At 42.4% G+C, this 20,532-nt stretch overlaps 1 protein-coding gene across 6 annotated transcripts in view; it reads left to right on the forward strand.

Annotated features, from left to right (window-relative positions):
- Nucleotides 1–20,532, forward strand: part of ITSN1 (intersectin 1) — a 194,690-nt gene that overhangs the window by 140,143 nt on the left and 34,015 nt on the right. For 3 of the 6 annotated variants that reach the window (XM_045540588.1, XM_045540589.1, XM_045540590.1), the window contains exons 23-28: nt 749–831; nt 5,481–5,647; nt 8,791–8,836; nt 11,309–11,430; nt 15,742–15,859; nt 17,545–17,736. In XM_045540588.1, the coding sequence (XP_045396544.1) occupies nt 749–831; nt 5,481–5,647; nt 8,791–8,836; nt 11,309–11,430; nt 15,742–15,859; nt 17,545–17,736 (728 nt within the window). Of the gene's footprint in view, nt 1–748; nt 832–5,480; nt 5,648–8,790; nt 8,837–11,308; nt 11,431–15,741; nt 15,860–17,544; nt 17,737–18,095; nt 19,599–20,532 lie in introns of those variants that run through there. The other 3 variants (XM_045540591.1, XM_045540592.1, XM_045540594.1) reach the window with 2 other exon arrangements.

Consider the following 20,532-nt stretch of genomic DNA (forward strand, 5'->3'; position numbering starts at 1 on the left):
TTTATCTGCTTCTATTCAATGAAAACAGTATTGAGTGTTGAATTATTGTTTGCACTAGTTGAAACTCACCAATAGGAGTTTCAGAGTTATTTTATCTTCTGGATCTTTTAACTGTAAAAGTTAGAGTATATGAAATACGAAAAGGGATCCTCCTACAGATAAGTGGTTGTTTTTTCTCCCCTTGTGGAAACGTAGACATCTTGTTTTTCATTGCTTTATGTGAGAAAGAATTTTACTCTGAGACCTGGAACATTCTTGTGTATTGGTTGGAGATCATGACTCTTTTTATCCTTAGTACCCAGGATTGTACCAGATTTATGTGAATACTTAGAAGCCCAGAGCATTTGGGGCAATAATTGGAAGAATGAATTATCTTTTTCATTAGGGTCTTATAACATGAAGCCATAACAAGGTGGTGGTTTAATTATTCCAACCATATAGATACTCAAAATAAATTATGAGCTTTAAGAAGATAAAAATAGCAAAAATATTAGACAAGCATCTCTCAGTCAAATAGACCACAGGCTGTGTGTCCAGCACAGCGAAGTGTTGAAAAACAAGAATGTGAGCTGAGCTGTGTGCCTCTGTAGCACCTTTTATGTGTCTTTAACTTACCGAAGTACAACTATTTCAGCTATGGATTGTTCAAAGTTTTAAAAGTTAAGCAGTTTTAACAAAACTAAATGTCATTTGTACTATTTTCTTTTAAGATAAAAGTTAAAATACTCTTTTTTTTTCCTTCTTGCAGCATGGATTCTGGTTCTTCAGAAAGTCCTGCCAGCCTAAAGAGAGTAGCTTCCCCAGCAGCCAAGCCAGTCGTTTCGGGAGAAGGTGAGGGCCTGAGTCGTATTACGTTCTTCAGAAGAATCGAGAACATTGTGTGATACAAACAGTAAAAGTTTGAGATGACATTGGATTTCATTTTAAAATAGACTACATTAATTTATAATCAGTAAACTCTAAGGTAAAATGAAAGTTTTGCTCTTTACAAACTCAAAGTTCTTTGTGGAGACTTACAAGATGCTATTAGGTTTATTGATCATCAGAAACTGAATTTACTAATTATATTTAATCATGAGCCCTTTGACTTTTGAAAGAGTCAATTCACTGAGGATTGAGTTTTCTGAGCCTCTCTATAGCTAAATTATGGCCATTACTTCCCCTACTATAGTCCAGTTTTGTCTAGATAAGTATTTTTTTTTAAAGCTAACCCCACAGTAGAGATCTCCTAGTAACATGAGTGCCATCTGTACCATCCCAAATGAAACAGAAGCTCAGTTTCTATGTTCCATGTAAATAACCAAACTAGATTATTTAGGCATACAAATTTCGTTATGAGTATTTGTTACATAAATAATTGCTTTCTTTCCCTATCTCTACTTTGCAGCACAATCCTAAATATTATATAGATGTCAAATAAGCAAAACCTACCTAATTCAGGCCCTAATGGTAAAAATCTCGTGTCTTTTCTACTTTGAACACAGTCAATATCACAGCACAAATTGAGGAGTGCTACTACCTGAATTAGACAGTCTCTCCATGCAGAGGTCTGGACAGTGTTTATGGTTAGCAGATGTCATACTAACCAATTGTATAGGAATTTTTTATGGCTTCCTTAAATAAATTATATGAGGATGGATGTTTTATTTAATCTGCTTCCCATAATGAGACTGTTGCATTCCTTAGAAACTTTGCCTAATAAAAAATGGAATTATTAAAACAGTTGTTTTAATGGAGACAGCAAGGATTAAGGTATTTTGTTTTGAGACAGAGTCTTGTTTTGTCACCCAGGCTAGAGTGCAGTGGTGTCATCATAGCTCACTACAGCCTCAAACTCCTGGGCCTAAGCCATCCTCCTGCCGTAGCTTCCTTGAGAGTGGCTGGGGCTACAGGTACACACTGTGACACCCAGCTAATTTTTCTGTTTTTTGTAGAGACAGGGTCTCACTCTTGCTCAGGCTGTTCTCAAACTCCTGGGCTCGAGCAGTCCTCCCATCTCAGCCTCCCAAAGTGTTAGAATTACAGGCATAAGCCACTGCACCCAGCAAAGGATTAAGTTTTAATGGTATTTCAGATTCACTGTAATAATATTCCTTTTTCAAGAGGAATTTTAAAAGTGAACATTTTTTTTTAGTAACTATAAAACCTCATCCTCACTAAACAAATCCAGCATTTTACTGCATCTAAGTTTTGCTATTACCATGAAAACAATTATTAGCAGAGTTTTCTATACATTCTCATTACTTTAATGATTTTTTTATCCACTGTTAGGAGAACAAGGCAATATATGCAGTCAGTATAGTAAAAAGCAAATTATCTACCCCCCATGAAAAATAAAACTTCAGTGTCTTATATCTAATCCAGGCTCACTGGCAGGCTAGAGTTTGTGTCTGGCTCTCCCAGCTAGCAACCGTATGATTCTAGTCATGCCTTCACTTCCTTGTCTGTAAAGTGGGTATAAGAACCACCCCTTGAGGTAGGAAATTATTATAAGAATTATGCGATCATATGTGTGAAGCTTTTAGAACAAAGCTCAGAGCGTTCTCATCAAACTGCAGTGTGGAGGAATGTTTAATTGTTTTTTATTTCAGAATATTATGGGGGTACACACATTTTGGTTACATAATATGCTTTCGTACAGTTTAAGTCAAAGTTATAAGTGTGCCCGTCACCCAGTTAGTGTGCATGGTACCCATTAGGTATGCATTTACCCATCCCTCCTCCCGGGATGTTTAGGTTTGAAATACGTACAGACGCCTTGACACTTGAGGCTTGATAAATAGGTCACAAATGAACTGTATGTATACTTCAAATTGGGCAGTGAATAGTTGAATTCTGATCTTAGTTGGTATTTATTACATCCATGTTAGAACAACTTAGGTATAGAAATATCAGGAAAGATTGTTGGCATTGTGGAGGGGTGTGGGAGGACGTTAGCATTTGAAATTCTGGCAGAAGCTATTTACATACATTAGTGAGCCTCTTGTTAATACTGGATTGAACATAATCAAATTTAAAGTAAACTGTAAACCAGATTAAATAGATTATCATTTTGGATAGATTTTTTTTTTTTTTTTTGAGATGGGTTCTTGCTACGTTGCCTGGAGCTCAAGCAATCTTCCCACCTCAGCTTCCCCAGTAGGTATCTTTTAAAATTCTGGCCTGGGAATGGCCAGTGCCCTCTGTTAAGTGTCCCCTGAGAAGGGGAAACTGATGAGAAACCTCTGCACATCCACCATCACGTCTCTGGGTTTCATTGCACCCCCGAAGCCGCCTCGCAGCCACCTTAGTGCAGGGCAGGGCAGGGCAAGCCTCAGTCTCTCCCGTCTCCTTTATATTTTATGCTGCAGTATCAAGTTCAGCCAGAGTTCATGTTTCTAAAGTTTCTTAAGCATTTTGAATGTTACTTCAAAATTTGGATCCATTTTCAAGAAAGTGACTTTTACGTTGAGGAATCACTGGGAAACGTATTGACTGCCAAGGATCCTATCTTAAATGGCCAAATATGAACTAAAGAACAGTAACAGGGAGCAAAAGTGAAAAAGGAAGGGTCAGAATATTGAGAAATCAGAAAAACAAGCCCATTAATGAAAAAAAGAATGCCTTTATTAAAGCCACCAAACTTTTATTTCCTTGTGTGGAAAATCCTTTTTCCAACTTTCGCTGTGGAGGTGTGTGTTACCAGCGCTTTGGGGCGAGAGACAGAGAGTCTTCTGTTTTCCCTGGAACGTTTGGGTGACCTGTGTCTGCGGTGGGGTCCAGCAGTCGCCACCAGCAGTTGCTGCCGGCCTCAGCATGTACAGGCCGACTTTGTGAAGCTGAGGAGGCTCTGTGTAGAGCTCTAGGGGCTGCCCACATGAGCACAGGGGTTAGCAGCTTTTGTGTTTTTGTTTGTTTTCATTTTCATTAGTACCCCCTGGAGAAGCTCTTACAATTAGCCACCGGAGTTCTCCATACTACATTTCTGCCATTAATCAACATTAGGCTCTGCATTAAAGCAGTATCATCTGAAGTTTTAGTGAGAAACAAACGTTATCCATCATAAATATGAACTTTTCGGGTAAATTATTTTTTATTGCTTTCAAAATATATATATAAAGGCCTAGGATAAAACGGAGAAAAAGTAGAAATAAGAAACACGTCCATCTTTCTGTAGAGCTTTTATGCTGTACCTAGTGTAATGTGTAGGGTTTTGTGTCTAGTGATCTTTCTGAGAGTGTCACTTGGTGCTGAGCCTTAGTGAAATCAACTAAGAGTGATGCAAAGTTCTACTTACAATTAAAAAGAAAATTTTCCACTGGAATGCACTCCCTTCAGATTCAAGACACTAATGAACATGAGTTCTTATCCTTTAAAAGTAAACTATATGAATAATAAAATATAATAAATTGTGATTTTGTCTTTTTAACTTTATTGAAACAGTACTGATTATTTTCTGGGATTGGGTAGACATCCCTTTTATCATTAGTTCACTCTACCTGTTTATATGCTTAAATAAGTAGATGCCCATTTTTAACTAAGAAATATGTATGTTTTCTTTTGTGTTCTAATAGCTTCCTAACGTGTGTATATGGCACAATAGGACATAAGTTTTCACTAAGGCCCTTAAATAATGAAAAAAGTATGGCTAATTTACATAAAGGATATACTCTATCTAAAAATTTTCTAAAATTATGACTTGATACCCTCAAAACTGAAATACATATACTTGATGTGCATACCAAGAACCTAATGGTGAATGCATCCGACCAAGTGCTCAGTACAGAGTAGTAGGTACTAGGTAATTGATAGTTAAAATGAAATGTAAAAACCATTTTCATTTAAAAAGAAATCATGGCTGGCGCAGTGGCTCACGCCTGTAATCCTAGCACTCTGGGAGCCCAAGGCGGGCAGATCGTTTGAGCTCAGGAATTTGAGACCAGCCTGAGCAAGAGCGAGACGCCGTCTCTACTAAAAATAGAAATTATCTGGCCAAGTAAAAATATATATGGAAAAAATTAGCCGGGCATGGTGGCGCATGCCTGTAGTCCCAGCTACTTGGGAGGCTGAGGCAGTAGGATCGCTTAAGCCCAGGAGTTTGAGGTTGCTGTGAGCTAGGCTGACACCACAGCACTCACTCTAGCCTGGGCAACAGAGCGAGACTCTGTCTCAAAAAAAAAAAAAAAAAAAAAGAAATCATGTCGCTAAATCACAGATCACTCTTGGTACTCAGTGTCAGTGGACATGCACTTGGTATTTTGTCCCTTTGGCTGGGTCTTCACAGGAATTGTCTCCCTGTCTGCAGCTATTGAATTTTTATGTGCAATTAGGGGAATTTGCAGCCCACGGTGTCCTGCAGCTCCGTATTTTATCTATGACTAGCCTTTCTCTTGAATGGATCTTACCCTAACTTCTTATTCATAAACTTGCTTTTGCAAAGCTGTCTGGGAATTCTTTAAACAATCAAGCTCTCTCCGTATCTCAATATTTCTCCCCACCAGAATTTATTGCCATGTACACTTACGAGAGTTCTGAGCAAGGAGATTTAACCTTTCAGCAAGGGGATGTGATTTTGGTTACCAAGAAAGATGGTGACTGGTGGACAGGAACAGTGGGCGACAAGTCCGGAGTCTTCCCTTCTAACTATGTGAGGCTTAAAGATTCAGAGGTAAACCCACATTAACTGTTTCCTCTCCCTTTCTGTGCGGTGATTCTCTTTGTTGGGCGTCATGATGTTTGACAGTGGAACTTTGTTGGGTTTTGCTAAGTTCTGGAACGTGACAGTAAATACAGTGTGACCTGTAATTGTTTGACCTTGTCATTCGGTGCTGCAGAGTAAGCACTGGCTTCCCACAAGCACAACTCACTGGGGCTCGGTGGAGGCTGCGTGTGATGGGCTGGTCTGTGTCAGCTGGGATAATAACATTCAGTGTTAATCTCTATTTCTGCATGTAACTGACTTATGATTTGGAATGAACTTTCTTAATTATGTCGTCATGGTCATTGATTTTGAAATGCCCCAAGAAAGATACACAGCAATATTTTGCCCATGCAAACAGAAGTATTCTGGTGATACTTGCTCCAGAATATTGAGTGTTAGAAAGTTTTTAAAATTTACATTTTTGCCTACACAATATAAGGACACAAGACGTGAGAGATTGGTACACTTTGGGCTGGGGCTAGGCCTTTAGTATCTCCACTGATCAGGGACTGAATTTATTTTAAATGCTGTTATCCTTATAAGTTGGAAATGGCTCCCACTGTTGTTAAACGGAGCCCTAAAAATTTGATTGCATAAACTGTAGTCTTGAGCTAATGCAAGTTTAATGAAATTGTGGGTTGGGCCTGCCACAGAGTATGGGGGCCTGTTGTATAATAACCAGTTTCAAATTAGTGGAGAGTTTTAGGGTATATGTGTAGTCGTTTAACAGAGCCATTGCACATGGGAAAAAAATTGGCGCGCTCTCTCTCTTTTTTTAAAGCATCAACAGTCAGTTCACAGTTATTTTCTTTTTCTCCTCATACCTCCTAGGTACTGAGAGAGAAAAGGCTGGCAGAAAACCTATAGAGGCTGCTTTCTTGGTGTAAGCAAATGGACAAAGCTTGCTCTCTATTTTAAATGCCAGTTAGGAGATCATATATCGGCCTCCTCCTTAGGCCCCTGTGCTCAGAGCTGCTCCTGGGGTGAGGCTGGGCCTGGTGACTTGCTAGTAGTCCTACCATCAGCCACGTCACCTTCCCTGCAGTTCCCAGAAATGGTTTTATTTGCTTGGGTTTTGTTTTTCTAAGGGGTGTCATCATTGTTGTTTTGTTTTTTGGTTTTCTTGCTGTGGCCTTGAGCAGCTTACTGAAATTCCCATGGGTGGATTTGCATAAGTCTGCCCACCCTTGGAGAATTCGACAGAAGCCTGAAGAAAGTAATTTTTCCCTGTAAGACAGCTGGCATATTGGACTCCCTAGACCTGGAGAGGGAGAATTAAACTCTTATCCAGGCCAGCAAATCGAATCCAATAAGCATCATACAAATGATACTTCAGGGGAGTTTGGGGGAAAACACTAAAAACTAAACTTGATTTCTATTTCCATGCCTGAAAACTCTTAAAGTAACTTTACCTTTTGGATCAGTTAAACTACAAAAGCCATTACCTGTGTTGTATTTTAGTAAATTACAGTTTTCTATTTTTAAAAAACCATCTGGAGTCAGTAAATTTAAAAAAAAATACACAATGCCTTTTTTTAAGGTAAGCAGAGTTGTAAGGTACTTTCTTAACCACAGTCTTAAATTATCGGCCACGGAAGAACTAACAGTACTAAAGATTTTTAGACAAACATTTAACTATACTTTTAAATAGTAATAGTATAGCTAAATGCTTGTGTATATCTGAAGTAGAGCTTCAGGTACCAGAGCTGACCTCTGAGCACAGGGGGAAGTTCTCCCATCCTGCTTTTCTTCTCTGTATGGGGAGGTTGCGGCACACAGCCTGGGCAGCTTTCTACAGGTGCAGGGCAGACAGAGCCTGGCTCTCTGAGTGTGTCCTAGCTTGTGGTGCTGGTGTGGTTTTTCAAAGGGAGCACACTGAAGCCACTTGAACTGTTGGGTATGGCTCATTGCTTTGTTCTTTTTATGGAATATAGGGAGTATATCATAAGCCTGTACTGGGAATATAACTGGTCACTGCAATCTTGTTTCATTGATATTTTATTTGATACACAGCCTATTAAGAAATAGCAAGAGAGACTGGCATTGTGTAATTTTGTTCGTTAATAAAGTGTAATCAGAGTGAAAATTAAACCAAAACTTTTCCTGGTAAATAATTATTAAATTTCAATAACCAAAACAAATGGCCTATGATAAGTTGTGTTCCTGGTAGATGAATGGCATATTTTTATTCTTTCAGTGACTCCTGTTTAGTTTATTAAGCCTTTTGTTTTGTTTTAATTGGAATACTTAATTTACTACAAGATAGGGACTCAAGGGTGTAAATTAATTCAGAATAAAGCACTTTGTACCAACAGATTACATTCTGGCCCCAGTCCCTGACTCTGGCGGTCTCTGTTGGCTTACTCAGCTGGTTTAAAATTCCATGAGTATCCAGGAGAGGAATTCAGCCCCGAAGCACTTTGGAACACTTAGTAGTTGGAAAGAAATGTGCTCCGCTTCTGTGGACTGTGCTTCCAGCATTGACATAGAAGTTTCGGTGTCCAAACACTGTGCGATCGGGTGGAAAGGCTGCACAGGACAGCAGCTACTTCGGTGAATGGGGTGGGGGAAGGGAGGTCCCAGTTGTCCCTGTGCTGCTTTAGTTCTTTACAAAAGAAAGCTCCTAAAGCAAATATAGCAAAATATTAATTTTTTAATGTCTTAAATATGGGTGATAGGCTCATGGTCTGTTATATTCTCTGTACTTTTTATGTGTGAAGTATTTTATAATTAACCATTTGAAAATAAAGCATGAGCATAGTGTTTAGGATGTAGACTAATAGTGGTCCTAGCATGGAGCCTCATGTTCGATGTGACTGGGTCCAGGGTGCACCTGTGCTGCACGTGGTCAATACCTGAGCCCTCCGGGATCCTACAGGGCCACACACTTTGCTGTTTTCTCTTAAAAAGTGACCTGTTTTAAATGACTTATTTTGTCCCATGCTTTCCTGATACACATCCATATGTCAGGTGATTTGGTGCTGCTGTTTCCCCAGAATGAAAAGGGGGGTCTGAGGGTTCAAGCAGATTTGTACGATCATTAATCGTTTTTTAAGTTGCATGACCAAAACTCTTCAGCATGCAAATGAGACCTTTTGCTCTGTTTTAAGGGCTCTGGAACTGCTGGGAAAACAGGGAGTTTAGGAAAAAAACCTGGTAAGTTACAAACCCTGATGCTTATTTTTCAATGTTTTGAATGTAATTCATAGTTGCTCCCAATCTTTGCTTATTAGGGCCAGAAGCCTAAAATAAAGACAAAAGAATCTTTCCTAAGAGTGGTCGGAGTAGATCCTGTCCTCGCAACCCATTAGCAATGTATATCCATGGTTGTGAAATCTGGCTGTTGCTTCACACGTGGGGAGTGGGGACGCTCCGGGGCAGAGTGTTCTCTTGGGCTGTGAAGGAATAACTCAGACAACATGGTGAGAAGTCGTAATGCGTGCCGCTCTGGGATTGCAGGGTCAGCTGCTTCTCAGTCATGTTCTCGCTGGGCTCAGGAAGCCCTTTTTCATTTTCTGACAGTACATTAAGTCCCAGGACACAAACAGTGGAGGAGATTAGAGGCACAACAGATATTATCACAGTGTAGGTCCCATTCATTTAGAAGCCATTGGGTGGTTTTCCTCAGGTACACATTGAAGGTACAAAATTATAGGCAGGCCTCTGAGTTCCAAGTATTTTAGTTTATTTAAACAAAATCACACGTTCTATAAATAGTAGTATGAAAAAGAGAAGAAGGAAGCAGATGTGAAATAATATGTTTTGTACAGCACGTCTTCCTGGTGTAGGTCATTTGAGCCTTTATGCTATCATATCCTTAGAAAATTATAGGTTGAAACAGTCACTGAAATGCTGACAGAGGGATTTGTGGGTCTATCTGGTGCTCAGCTCCACGTGGGCTTACATGGCAGGGAAAAGAGGGCTTCCAGGTTGTCTAGGATTTTAGTCAGACTCCAGATATTGGGCCACCCGGTCAAATCTCTGTTTTAACTGTGAGTCTTCTATATTTTGAACATTTGTCATTCTAGAGGGTCCAGATATTTCATATATTATGCCCAGGTGTGCTTAACTTTGCACTGAAACTAGCACGCTGCTCAGGGACACAAAAGACAGCAAAGAATTTGGGGGCAGATCGCTGGCTGCATTTACCAGGTCCTTGGAGGAGCAGGAACATCTGATGCCAAATAGGACCCTAATTTGGTCTTTCTCCAAACTGAAAACTAATCTTTGGTGTGTTCTAGGACAGTCCTCTTGGCAGCATAGATTTACCAGCTAGAGCTCCCAGTCAGAGCCAAGGAAGGTGTATGTAAGCTGGGCTCTGGGCTTTCTTGCCTCCCCAAGCTCTCTGAAGCATCCAGCAGGGCCAGGCCTGCACCAGGACAGCTTGGCGCTCCTGTCGTTGTGACCAACCCCTGATTGCAGAACAGGGTAATTGGGGTTTGTTAAAGAGACGGAATCGTATTCGTTCCCTGGAGTTAGTAGAAAAGTAGAAAATACTTAGAGAAAAGCAGTCAGAGAATGGGGCCTTTTTGCCTTCTTTCTTTCTTCCTTTGCTTCATTCCATCTTCTTTCTTTCCTTCCTTTTGTTCTTTTTTTACTTTTCCTTCTCCTCCCTTCCTCCCTTCCTTCTTCTTCCCTCCCTCCCTTCCTTCCCTCTCTTCCTTCCCTCCTTCCTCCTTCTCTCCTACTTCCCTCCCTTCAATGGAGGCGAATAGAAGAGTTTGTACTGTATTGCTTCTAGAACTTCAGAAAGCAGTTGATGCAGATGCACCCAAATGCAGTCAGAGGAGGATTCTGTCTTTTCACACTCAACCTCCTGGGCCAATGGAAATACACTTTTCAGAGCCTGGTCTGTGGTATTTACTGCTGGAATTTTTCCCATGGGACTTTTAACATTCAGAAAAAGTACAGAACTGTTGACGTTTTTTCTCTGTGCTGAATTGTTTTTGCATAAAATTCCCTCTGAACTCCAGGTTCTTCCTTAAACTTTGAAATAAAAAGAAAATAAATTTGCATTGCCATGATTCATACCTGATATTCAGGGTTCACTCTCAGAATGTGAGCAGTAGAGAACACGGTCATGTTGGTGGGAGTGAGAACCTGAAGCAACAACATACAAAGGAGCTGCTGCCAGGCTCTGGGTGGTTTCTGGGGAAACTAGACTCTTTCTTACTACTTCACTTGGCAGGTGGAAAAGCTTCCCTTGAGTCCTTTATCCACTGAACCGTCATTGAGTGCCACCATGCTGGGGCTGGGGCCGTGAATGAGGCCCAGCCCTTGGTATGGAGGTATTCACAGTGATCGTGGGAGGGATGTGGCAGAAGGTGCAGGGAGTGGGACAAGGAGGGGACTTCACGGAGGGAAGATGGTAAGTTCTGAGAGATGATGAGGGTAGCCTACAGCAGATTGGCCAGGGCAAAAGGGTCAGCCAGGCCCGTGAACGCTGCATTTGCAGTGTAGCTCTGGAGATGGGGCAATGCAGGGAGCTGTGTTCGTTTAGTAGAAAACCAGCCCAATACATTGGTTTTGATGATGTTATTCTGTGGACCTGGGAGGTGGCTGTGTCTTCTTAGACTTTGCTTCTCCTGACTCTCACAGTGCACTGCAATGTTTGATCTTGTTTTTCAGAAATAGCCCAGGTCATCGCGTCGTACACTGCCACCGGTCCTGAGCAGCTTACTCTGGCCCCTGGTCAGCTGATTTTGATCCGAAAAAAGAACCCAGGTGGATGGTGGGAAGGAGAGCTACAAGTTAGTATCTTTTTCATTTGTTTAAAACTCTCCATCCTAGTTTAAATATGCAAAATCTCAAAGGACACTATTTTGCGGTAAAGTATAAATAACCCTTCACTACCTAAATTCTGCATTTGGATAGGGAGAGAGACCACGTTTTCTGAATCTGTCTGGTTCCTCAGCTTCAGACAGCAGGTAGCAGAATTCTCAGAGCTAAATATTCATCTGAAAATTCATCTACTGCCTTCCTGAGTTCGGATACTGAGTGTTGGGATGGTGTGAATTTATGTGATGAGCGACACCTGTGTAGAGTCACCCTTAAGTGTCACGGCATTACAGAAGTGGAGCTTTTTGTCAGTGGTGTTAGAAGATGTGCTACAATAGCACGTTTCTATGCATTCAAAGCCACATCTGTATATCACAGTATTTTTAGTTCCTCTGTGTGTGTGTGTGTGTGTGTGTATTATTCATATCATCTTGTTATTTATTTTGCCCTTCCAGATACATCTTTAGAGTCTCATTTCCAACCTGCCTGCTTAGAGCAGTAGGCAGTGTGTCAGTCTCATAAAGTCTCATTTCCAGAGATAAAAATGCTTTTAAAAAGCTTACTATTTAGCAAATAGTAATAGGTTACTATTTAGCCAGGCATTGTGGGGTGTGCCTATAGTCCTAGTGACTTGTGAGGCTAAGGCAGGAGGATCACTTGAGGCCAGGAATTTGTGGTTACAGTGAGCTATGATGATGCCACTGCACTCCAGCCTGGGCGACAGAGCAAGACCTGTCTCAAAAAAAAAAAAGTTACTATTATGCAACCATCTTGGCAAATAAAGATTGTTAAAATCATCAGTGGATGCCAAATCTAAGGGTAATATTTGAATAGGAGCAGAAAATGTGCGTGGTCTTAAAGTGACTGCCCACAAATTGCTTATTATTTGCAGGGGAAAATGCAGTAATTATACAGTGGAAAACTAGGACAACACCTTCATTAGGTGACCAGAATTATCATCCCCAGTGGGGAGACAAGTGGACATTATACAAATGCAAAAGCACTGCCCTGAGAAGGACACAATAGCACTTACACACGATTCTGTCTAACTGTGAGGAAATTTTAGATAAACCCAAAATGAAGAATGTTTGATTAGAAAGGGGGGAGGGAGTGACTGTATTCTTCAATATTGTTAATATTGTAAAAGACAAAGAAACCTGTAAAAAGGACAGTGAAGGGAGATGAGAACTGACTGCAATACCTGATTCTAGATGGGATGCTGTGTGAAAGAAAACCGTGCTCTGCGGGACACTGCTGGGATAATGGACAAAGTTGGGACAAGGACACTAGATTAGATCAAATCCTTGTGCCAATGTGAAATTTACTAAAATTGATAGCTGTGCTGTGGTTATATAAGAGAATATTCCTATTTTTAGGAAACACACATTGAGGTTTTAGGGGTACAGAGCCAGGATGTAAGCGACTTGTAATCAGATGGTTCAGAAAAAGAAACTACCGTGACGGGGGGGGGGGGGGGGGGGGGGGGGGGGGAGACAGAGAAAATGCGTGAGTGACGCCGCTGGGGCAAAGTGTCGAGAATAGGTGCATCCACGTAAAGGGTGTGTGGGCGTTCTGTGTGCTTTTCTTATTCTTGCCACTGCTCTGTAAGTTTGAAATTATTTCTAAAAAGTTGCCTTAAAAAAGTTACTACTGCAGCAATTGCTTGATAGCACCAACTGACTCTTACCCAGGAAGCATGTCTCCCTCCTTCCCCGTGACCTCCGCCAGCCCCCAAAGTGAAGGACAGCCATGTCCTCCGTGGCCTACCCACACAGGTGTTCCACAGGGGCCTGCTGAGGGCTGAATTTCCCAGCGGCCGTCTGGCCTTTGTGCAGGAGGGGCCCACGCGGTGGAGGGCGCTCAGAGCCTGACATCCTCCTTTAGAGTCGAGCGTGGGGCCAGCTGCCTAACACCAGGGGCCTCTGTAAGGATGGGCTGAATATGTGAAGGAATGGTTTCTAGAACTGCCTGCCTCATGAGGAAGAGGCCTGTAGTAACCCTTTGGTGTCTATTAGTGGGCCTGTGGACTGACCTCTTGGACCAGCTGGCTCTCATCTGGCCATGAGCAGGGCTGTGTGGGCATTAGGTAAGTTTGAGAGGGAGGAGGGAGGCAGGCCACATTTGCCGTGCTGGGAGCTAGCCATGGAAGATGGACCCTCCAGGGGTGCTTAGGAACGGGGGCTTGGAACAGCGGAAGCAGGAGACACGTGCCTTGGGAAGGAGGAAGGACTTGTTTGGGAGGGCCTGTGGCCACGTGCTTTCCTCTACTTACTGCTCCCCAGGCCAGCCTGGGGCAGGGAGGGCAAGAGCCACACCGTGGTGAGCTGAACATATGGAAGCCTCAGCCTAGAGCGTAGCTGAAGGCAAAGCTTCCCCTGGGGAGCTGGCTGGTGGGCAGCCACCCTAAAACCCTGTCCGGAAGGAGTGGGCAGATATAACCTCATGCCTGGCTCAGGAATCTGACCTCCGGAGTCCTAGAAATCCACTTCCTCTTGTCAATGTGCCTGCCCTTTGATCTGCAGGTCCCTCTCCCTGTGTGGAGTTATGTCGTCCCCACCCCCTGAACTCCATGGTCACTCATTAGTATTTTGTGTTACTTAGCTTCCTGCGCATATTTTTATTTCCTCACGTAGCTGATCAGCTCCTTGGAGGCAGCAGCCATGGTTTTCAGTCCTCGAGCACCTAGCACCCAGCTCAAAAGAGAATTTTGGATGGTTCTTAGAACCTGCAATAAAGTGGGTGAGTTGCCATGCACAGGTTAGCTTCTGGCGCTGTCCCCACAGTGACTCTCGGTGTGGACGAGGAAATGTTCTGTCCTGTACAGCTGCAGACGCGCGGGGACTAGTGAGGCTGCCTGAGCCAGATGGCTGTGTGCGAGGTAGATAAACACGTGGAGACTCATAAACAAATGGCTTCAACCACCGGCAAGTTCACTGTGAACATCAAAGCTTTAGTCCTTCTGGACTGCCCTTTGAAGCTTTGAAGTGAATAATTATATACAAATTTTAAAAAATATAAAAAACTTTAGTCCTCGAGCCAAGGGCATGTCTGTCAGACCACGAGGAAAGGACATTTGTTCTGTGTTCTCAAGTGACCCCGAGGGATCCCCCTTGATAGACTGGCAGGTGGCAGGGCAGGGCTGAGGCAGGGGAAGTTTTCTTTTCTTTGAGTTTTATTTCCTTAATTTTGGAATAGGTAATATATTCCCATGGTTTTAAGTTCAAAAGTTACAAAAGGGAATACACATGCCTCCCTCCCACCTCTGTCCCCATAGGCAACTGTTTTCATCAGAGCGTTGTTTCCAAACATGCTCTGTAAGTGCGTGGGGGTGGTGCACATGTTCATGCACACGTGTTGGCGGTCTCTCTTCCTGCTGGAGTGCAGAAGGGTAGACTAGCCCTTCTCCTGAGCCCTGCATTGAGTCTTCATGGGATTGTGTCATGGCTGCAAGCCTCAGCTCACCAACTCTCTCCTCACTTCCTCCCTGTCATCTGCTGTCCCTTTCCAACAGCACTCAGCATGCAAACACTCCATAGATAGAGCTTGTTTTGAGTCAGACTAAAGTAAAGGAGAAGGGAACGGCAGTAAAAACTGTGGCTGTTGCCATCACATGGGTGGGCCTGACAGTTTTTTAAAACAGTGTCAAGTTGAGACTCCCTGTGTTCTGTGTATCTGCATGTACGTTACCTTGCATGTAAGGTTGCACATGACCCATAAAGAACAGCACAGACAAGTGAGTGAATCTCAGCTTGCCACTAATGAGCCGGTGGCCTTGGGACTGCCACTCAACTTTTCCAAGCCTCACTTTCTTCATCTGGAAATAGAGAATAGTAATAGTGTTATCCTTCTGGAATCGTGTGGATATATGCATAAGGGCCTGGCTCATAAAAAGTTGATAGTTATTATTATTTTTATTCCTAAAACCCACATATAATGTTGGCATTAACCATAATCTCTACATTACCTGAGATTAGCAGCTGAGTACCGATGTTGCGAGCAGGATTTCCTATCCTAGACACACTGCAGTATATCCTAAATTCGTGATCCACCCAGTCTAGCCCGTGCAAAAAATATTCCAGGCTTTGCTAACCAATGACTGCCACAATTTGAATTTTAGGTACTGTTGTTGTGACATAGTAATCTGTAGATTCTACTGTTAGTGTTAGTACCATTTGTCTTTCAGTTATATGTAAACTTTGCACGAGTGCTCTGTTACCAAGCAAACTGTATTATAAGAGAACATGAACCTTTCAAAATTTTTGATATAATTCTTTTCTTATCAGGCACGTGGGAAAAAGCGCCAGATAGGCTGGTTCCCAGCTAATTATGTAAAACTTCTAAGCCCCGGGACAAGCAAAATCACTCCAACAGAGCCACCTAAGTCAACGGCTTTACCTGCAGGTAAGGACTGTGCAGTCTCTAATTGGAACCTTGTCTGTGTGGCACTTCAGTTTTCCCACTCAACTTTCTCATTAAATGTCTCTGGATTTTTCCACACGTGCTGTAAGCACTTCTTGTCCTTGCTGGGACTGACACCCAAGTAATGTGATATGGAATATGTTTTTCAAAAGGACCAAATATCTAAGTAGCTTTACTGTGCTGGGTACAACAGAGCCCTTGTTGGAACACTCTTCCTACAGAGCCATGAATGCTGTGGCATTGAAGCCAGAATTTTCTCTTGATTTCCTTCCAGCTATTTAAGTTGGGATTTGGACTGGGGGTGAGACCACAGAAAGGGGCACCTAAAAATAAATGGCTGGGGTCTTACGAGGTTAGGAGGTGGAGCTGGAGGCCACGGGGGTCTGTTGGCTGTAATGTGTGTTCACTGAAGACTAAAATAACTCTCTGTCACATTCTCTGTGAGCAGAGGGGGCTTCGCTGAACGGGCAGGATGTTATCCACACTTTCCTAGGGACTGAGAAAGACCAGAGCACTGCAGTTGACCCGGTTGGCTATTTTCTGATTGAAGGAGCTAAATTAGATGCTTTGGTAATATCTGAGAGGCATGAGGTTAGGGGAGCAGATTTCTGCTGTAGGTCTTTAAGCCACCAGTTCTTGGGTGGCATTTGTGGAAAGTGTGGAATTTTTGCTCTGATAGCTTGTGGTTAAATGTCTGCGCTTTATGTCCCCAATGAAATAAGATTAAAACTTGGCAGCCTTTGCAAGAAGTTAAAGGATTGGTCACTGTTGTGACGAATCCCCACCCCAGCTGGGCCTCTTTGCTTAAGCCTGTAGCCTCGTGTAGGCGGAGGGGTGTGGTGCCAGCTGGATCTGCTCTCCCGGGGAGCCCTGGTGGCGTCCACCCCTCTTAGTGTGCAAACCCCTCATTGGGTTGGCTGAAACCCACTGACATCATTTGCCAAAGTGATTGAATTAGCTGGAGGATTTGAAAAGCATAAACGTGTATGTGTGTATATATATAGGCTGGTTAAGAAAGATTAATTGCAGACTGTGACCTAACTGTGCACGCTTATCTGAAGTAGATATACCAAGGAAAGAGAACAATTTTACCTCCTGTTGGCTTGAGAGAAAATGAGAGAAGGAAAACTGTTCTTGCATATGGAGATTTCTTTCCTTGAGGCAAAATTTTGAGACACGAGGATATGGCAGAATAATCTTTTAAAACACTGATTTCGCTTTTCACTAAGGTTTGGAATGTTTGGATGATAATTACCTTCCACCTTAAAAAAAAAAGAGAGAGAGAGAAACTATAGTAAAGTCTGCCACGTCTGTGCAGCTGTCCTAGGGTGGGGGCTTGTGCCGGTCTCCCCGCGTCAGCGTTATAAATGAGTTGCACTGACTCGAAATGAAGGCGTTCAGTTAGCACTGTAAAGTTTCTGCTGACTAGTAAACATGAGAAAGAGGAAGATATTATAAAAACCAAAGACTTAGTGTGAAAATTTTGCTGTTGTCTTGGTTTTTAATTCTTCATCTTCCTCTATTGCCCACGTTGTAAAAAGCCCATTAGAGCACTTCCACTTAATTTCCTCCTCTTCTGAAAGGACAGAAATAATACACGAAAACCTCGCGGCATCGCACGTGCCGCGGCGGGTGTGCAGCTGCTCACCCAGCCCTGTCTCCTGCAGTGTGCCAGGTGATCGGGATGTACGATTACACCGCGCAAAACGACGACGAGCTGGCCTTCAACAAGGGCCAGATCATCAACGTCCTCAACAAGGAAGACCCCGACTGGTGGAAAGGAGAAGTCAACGGACAAGTGGGGCTCTTCCCGTCCAATTACGTGAAGCTGACCACAGACATGGACCCAAGCCAGCAATGTAAGTGCCCTGGCGGCTCTGTTGCCTCGCCTCTCTGGTATCTTCTGGTAAAACATGCAGCATTGCTCTGATTCTGCTGAGCTTTGTTTGCAGAACTTAAAGCTAGACCACTGCTGCATTTGCAACAGTCTCTTTGAAGACCTTCTGTAATGCAAGACTTTATCTTGTGGGTTTTTGTTTTTTTTTTAATTTTCATTCCTTCTGTAGCATGTCCCCTCCTTCCCCTTCCCCCTTTTTCCTTTTTTTTTTTTTTTTAATCATTTTGGCACCATGCTGTTTACATGCCTGACTCATTTTCCTAGCTTGAATTTTGCTCATTGTTTTGTTTTGCTTATGTGTTGTTTTCCTCCTTTTTCTAGGAATCATATGTTGTCCATCCCCCCCTCAGGCTTGAAAGTCCTCAAAGAGACCCACTATCCCATATCACTGCCCAGAGGGATGATGGGAGATGCAGCCTTGATCATGTGACTTCCAGCATGATCACCTACTGCCTTCTGAGTAGAAGAACTCACTGCAGAGCAGTTTACCTCATTTTACCTTAGTTGCATGTGATCGCAATGTTTGAGTTATTACTTGCAGAGATAGGAGCAAAAATTACAAAATTACACAGGGTAGTGGGTCCTTTTGTGGCTTTCCTAGTTACTCAAATTGACTTCCCCCCACCTTTGCACAGGTGCTTTCAATAGTTTTAAAATTATTTTTAAATATATATTTTAGCCTTTTAATAAACAAAATAAATAAATTACTTCTTTGCTATCTTGGTTTTGCAAAAAGACCCACTATCAAGGAATGCTGCATGTGCTATTAAAAATTGTTCCAAATGTCCATAAATCTGAGACTTGATGTATTTTTTCATTTTGTCCAGTGTTACCAACTAAATTGTGTAGTTTGGGGTTTTTCCCCCACTATAGAATTTCAGAGGAGTTTAGAATATTTGTTTTAAAGACATGTAGAATGAGCCCAATTAAACAGAAGGTGTTTTGTGCTTGTTTGTATCAGATGTACCTTGTTGAGCATGTAATACATCCTGTACATAAGAAATTAGTTCTTCCCATGGCAAAAGCTATTACCTTGTATGATGCTCTAATCATATTGCATTAATTTTATTTTGCACAGTGACCTTGTAGCCACATGAGACAGAACTCTCTGTTTTTGTTTGGTCTCAGATTTATCTGGTTGAGTTGGTGTTTTGTTTTGGGTTTTTAATTTCGAGTGTTTTCATACCATAAAATAAGCAGACAACACCATCACGGTTGTTACCATCAACAAAATCCACAATCTCTTTTTAGTCTTGTTACATGAAGTTTTATTCCAATTACTTTTCATGGAATGACATATTTTGAACAAGTAATTTTCTTGACAAGAAAGAATGTATAGAAGCCTCCCTGCAATTAATTTCCAATGTTTACATTTTTTAACTAGACTGTGGAATTTCTACAGATTAATATGAAATGAAGCTCATGGTCCGTTTATGTGTTAGATGTGCTGTAGCTGAAGCCCTGTTTGTCTTTTAAACCCTAGTTGGAAGCTCTCAATAAAAATGCCCGCTGCTGACAGCACAGAAAATGGGGTGGGGGAGCCCCAAGCACAATCTAGCTGTCCTACTAATGACTTTGTAATGTGTACTCCCCTTCCGTTTCCCGTCCCCCTCGGGAGACTGTGCTGGTGGTCGCGAGGGGTCCTTTTCCATTCACACAGTGCGGAGAGTGGGGACCGCTCCTCCCCGTTCAGTTGCACTTCAGTATTTTCATGGATATGAATGTAAAATATATAAATATATAAACCTGCGGCTTTAACAACTGTAATACAACCTTTTGAATTAGTTACGTGTATAGATAATTAAATTCTTCATATAAAAGTTAGATGGAAATGTCTCTGTGTTCTTGATGTTGGTACCTGGCAGTGGTGTTGGGGAAACAAACAGACTAGATGTCAGCAGGTGGCCTGCTGCCCGCATGGCGACTGTGACATGTGCTCTTTGAGATACAGACCTAATCAGAGTCTCACGGAGTCTTCCCTGAACAGCCCTCCCTCTCCCCTTGCTTCCCCGCTCCCTGATCAATATGGAAATGATTGCTCCTTATAATACCAGTTTTGAAACCTAGAACTCTACCACCCAGTTTAGCAGTTAACTATCTCATTGGGCTTTTGGTATATGTTGTTGACACACTGAAGGTGTGTGATTTGGCTCAGGGTACAAAACATTGGTCCAAAAGAAGTATCATAATAAGGGGCTGGTGAACACCCCAAAAACATGTGGCTAAAGACAGAAACTTGGCACATCTTCCATATTGTTCAAGATTGGCTTCTGCCTGGCACACTCCAGTCTTGTTGCCTTTGCAGAAATTACGCAGTGTACACATGGGTGCAGGTGTTTGCTACGATGACCACGGGCTTGATTCCATCCTCATAACTTCACTTAGTAAGCCCCGCCCCTGCCATTCAGTTGACAAGCGATTTCCTTCATCAATTCAGCAGATATCTTTAGGAAGACATCTACCACGTGTTGAGGCCCCTGCTGGCTTCTGGCGAGAGTGTGGTACTCAGTCCAGGGTCCCTGTCCTCATGGAGTTTATATTTTAATGGAAGGAATAAGCAGAAAACCAAACTCCTGCAGTCCATATAAGTAGATATGGTATGTGTGTGTGATGAGGTGCTAAGTTCTGTGCTCAAAGTATGGACATGAGGCACCTCTGAGCAGGCCATGCAGCGCCCTCCGGGCAGGGGGCAGTGGGTTGTTGACTGCAGGGAAAGGATCAGAGAACCTTCCAGGAGAAAGTGATACCTAAGCTGAGA

Source organism: Lemur catta, chromosome 1, assembly GCF_020740605.2.
Source record: "Lemur catta isolate mLemCat1 chromosome 1, mLemCat1.pri, whole genome shotgun sequence".
In the NCBI taxonomy this organism is placed as follows: domain Eukaryota; kingdom Metazoa; phylum Chordata; class Mammalia; order Primates; family Lemuridae; genus Lemur; species Lemur catta.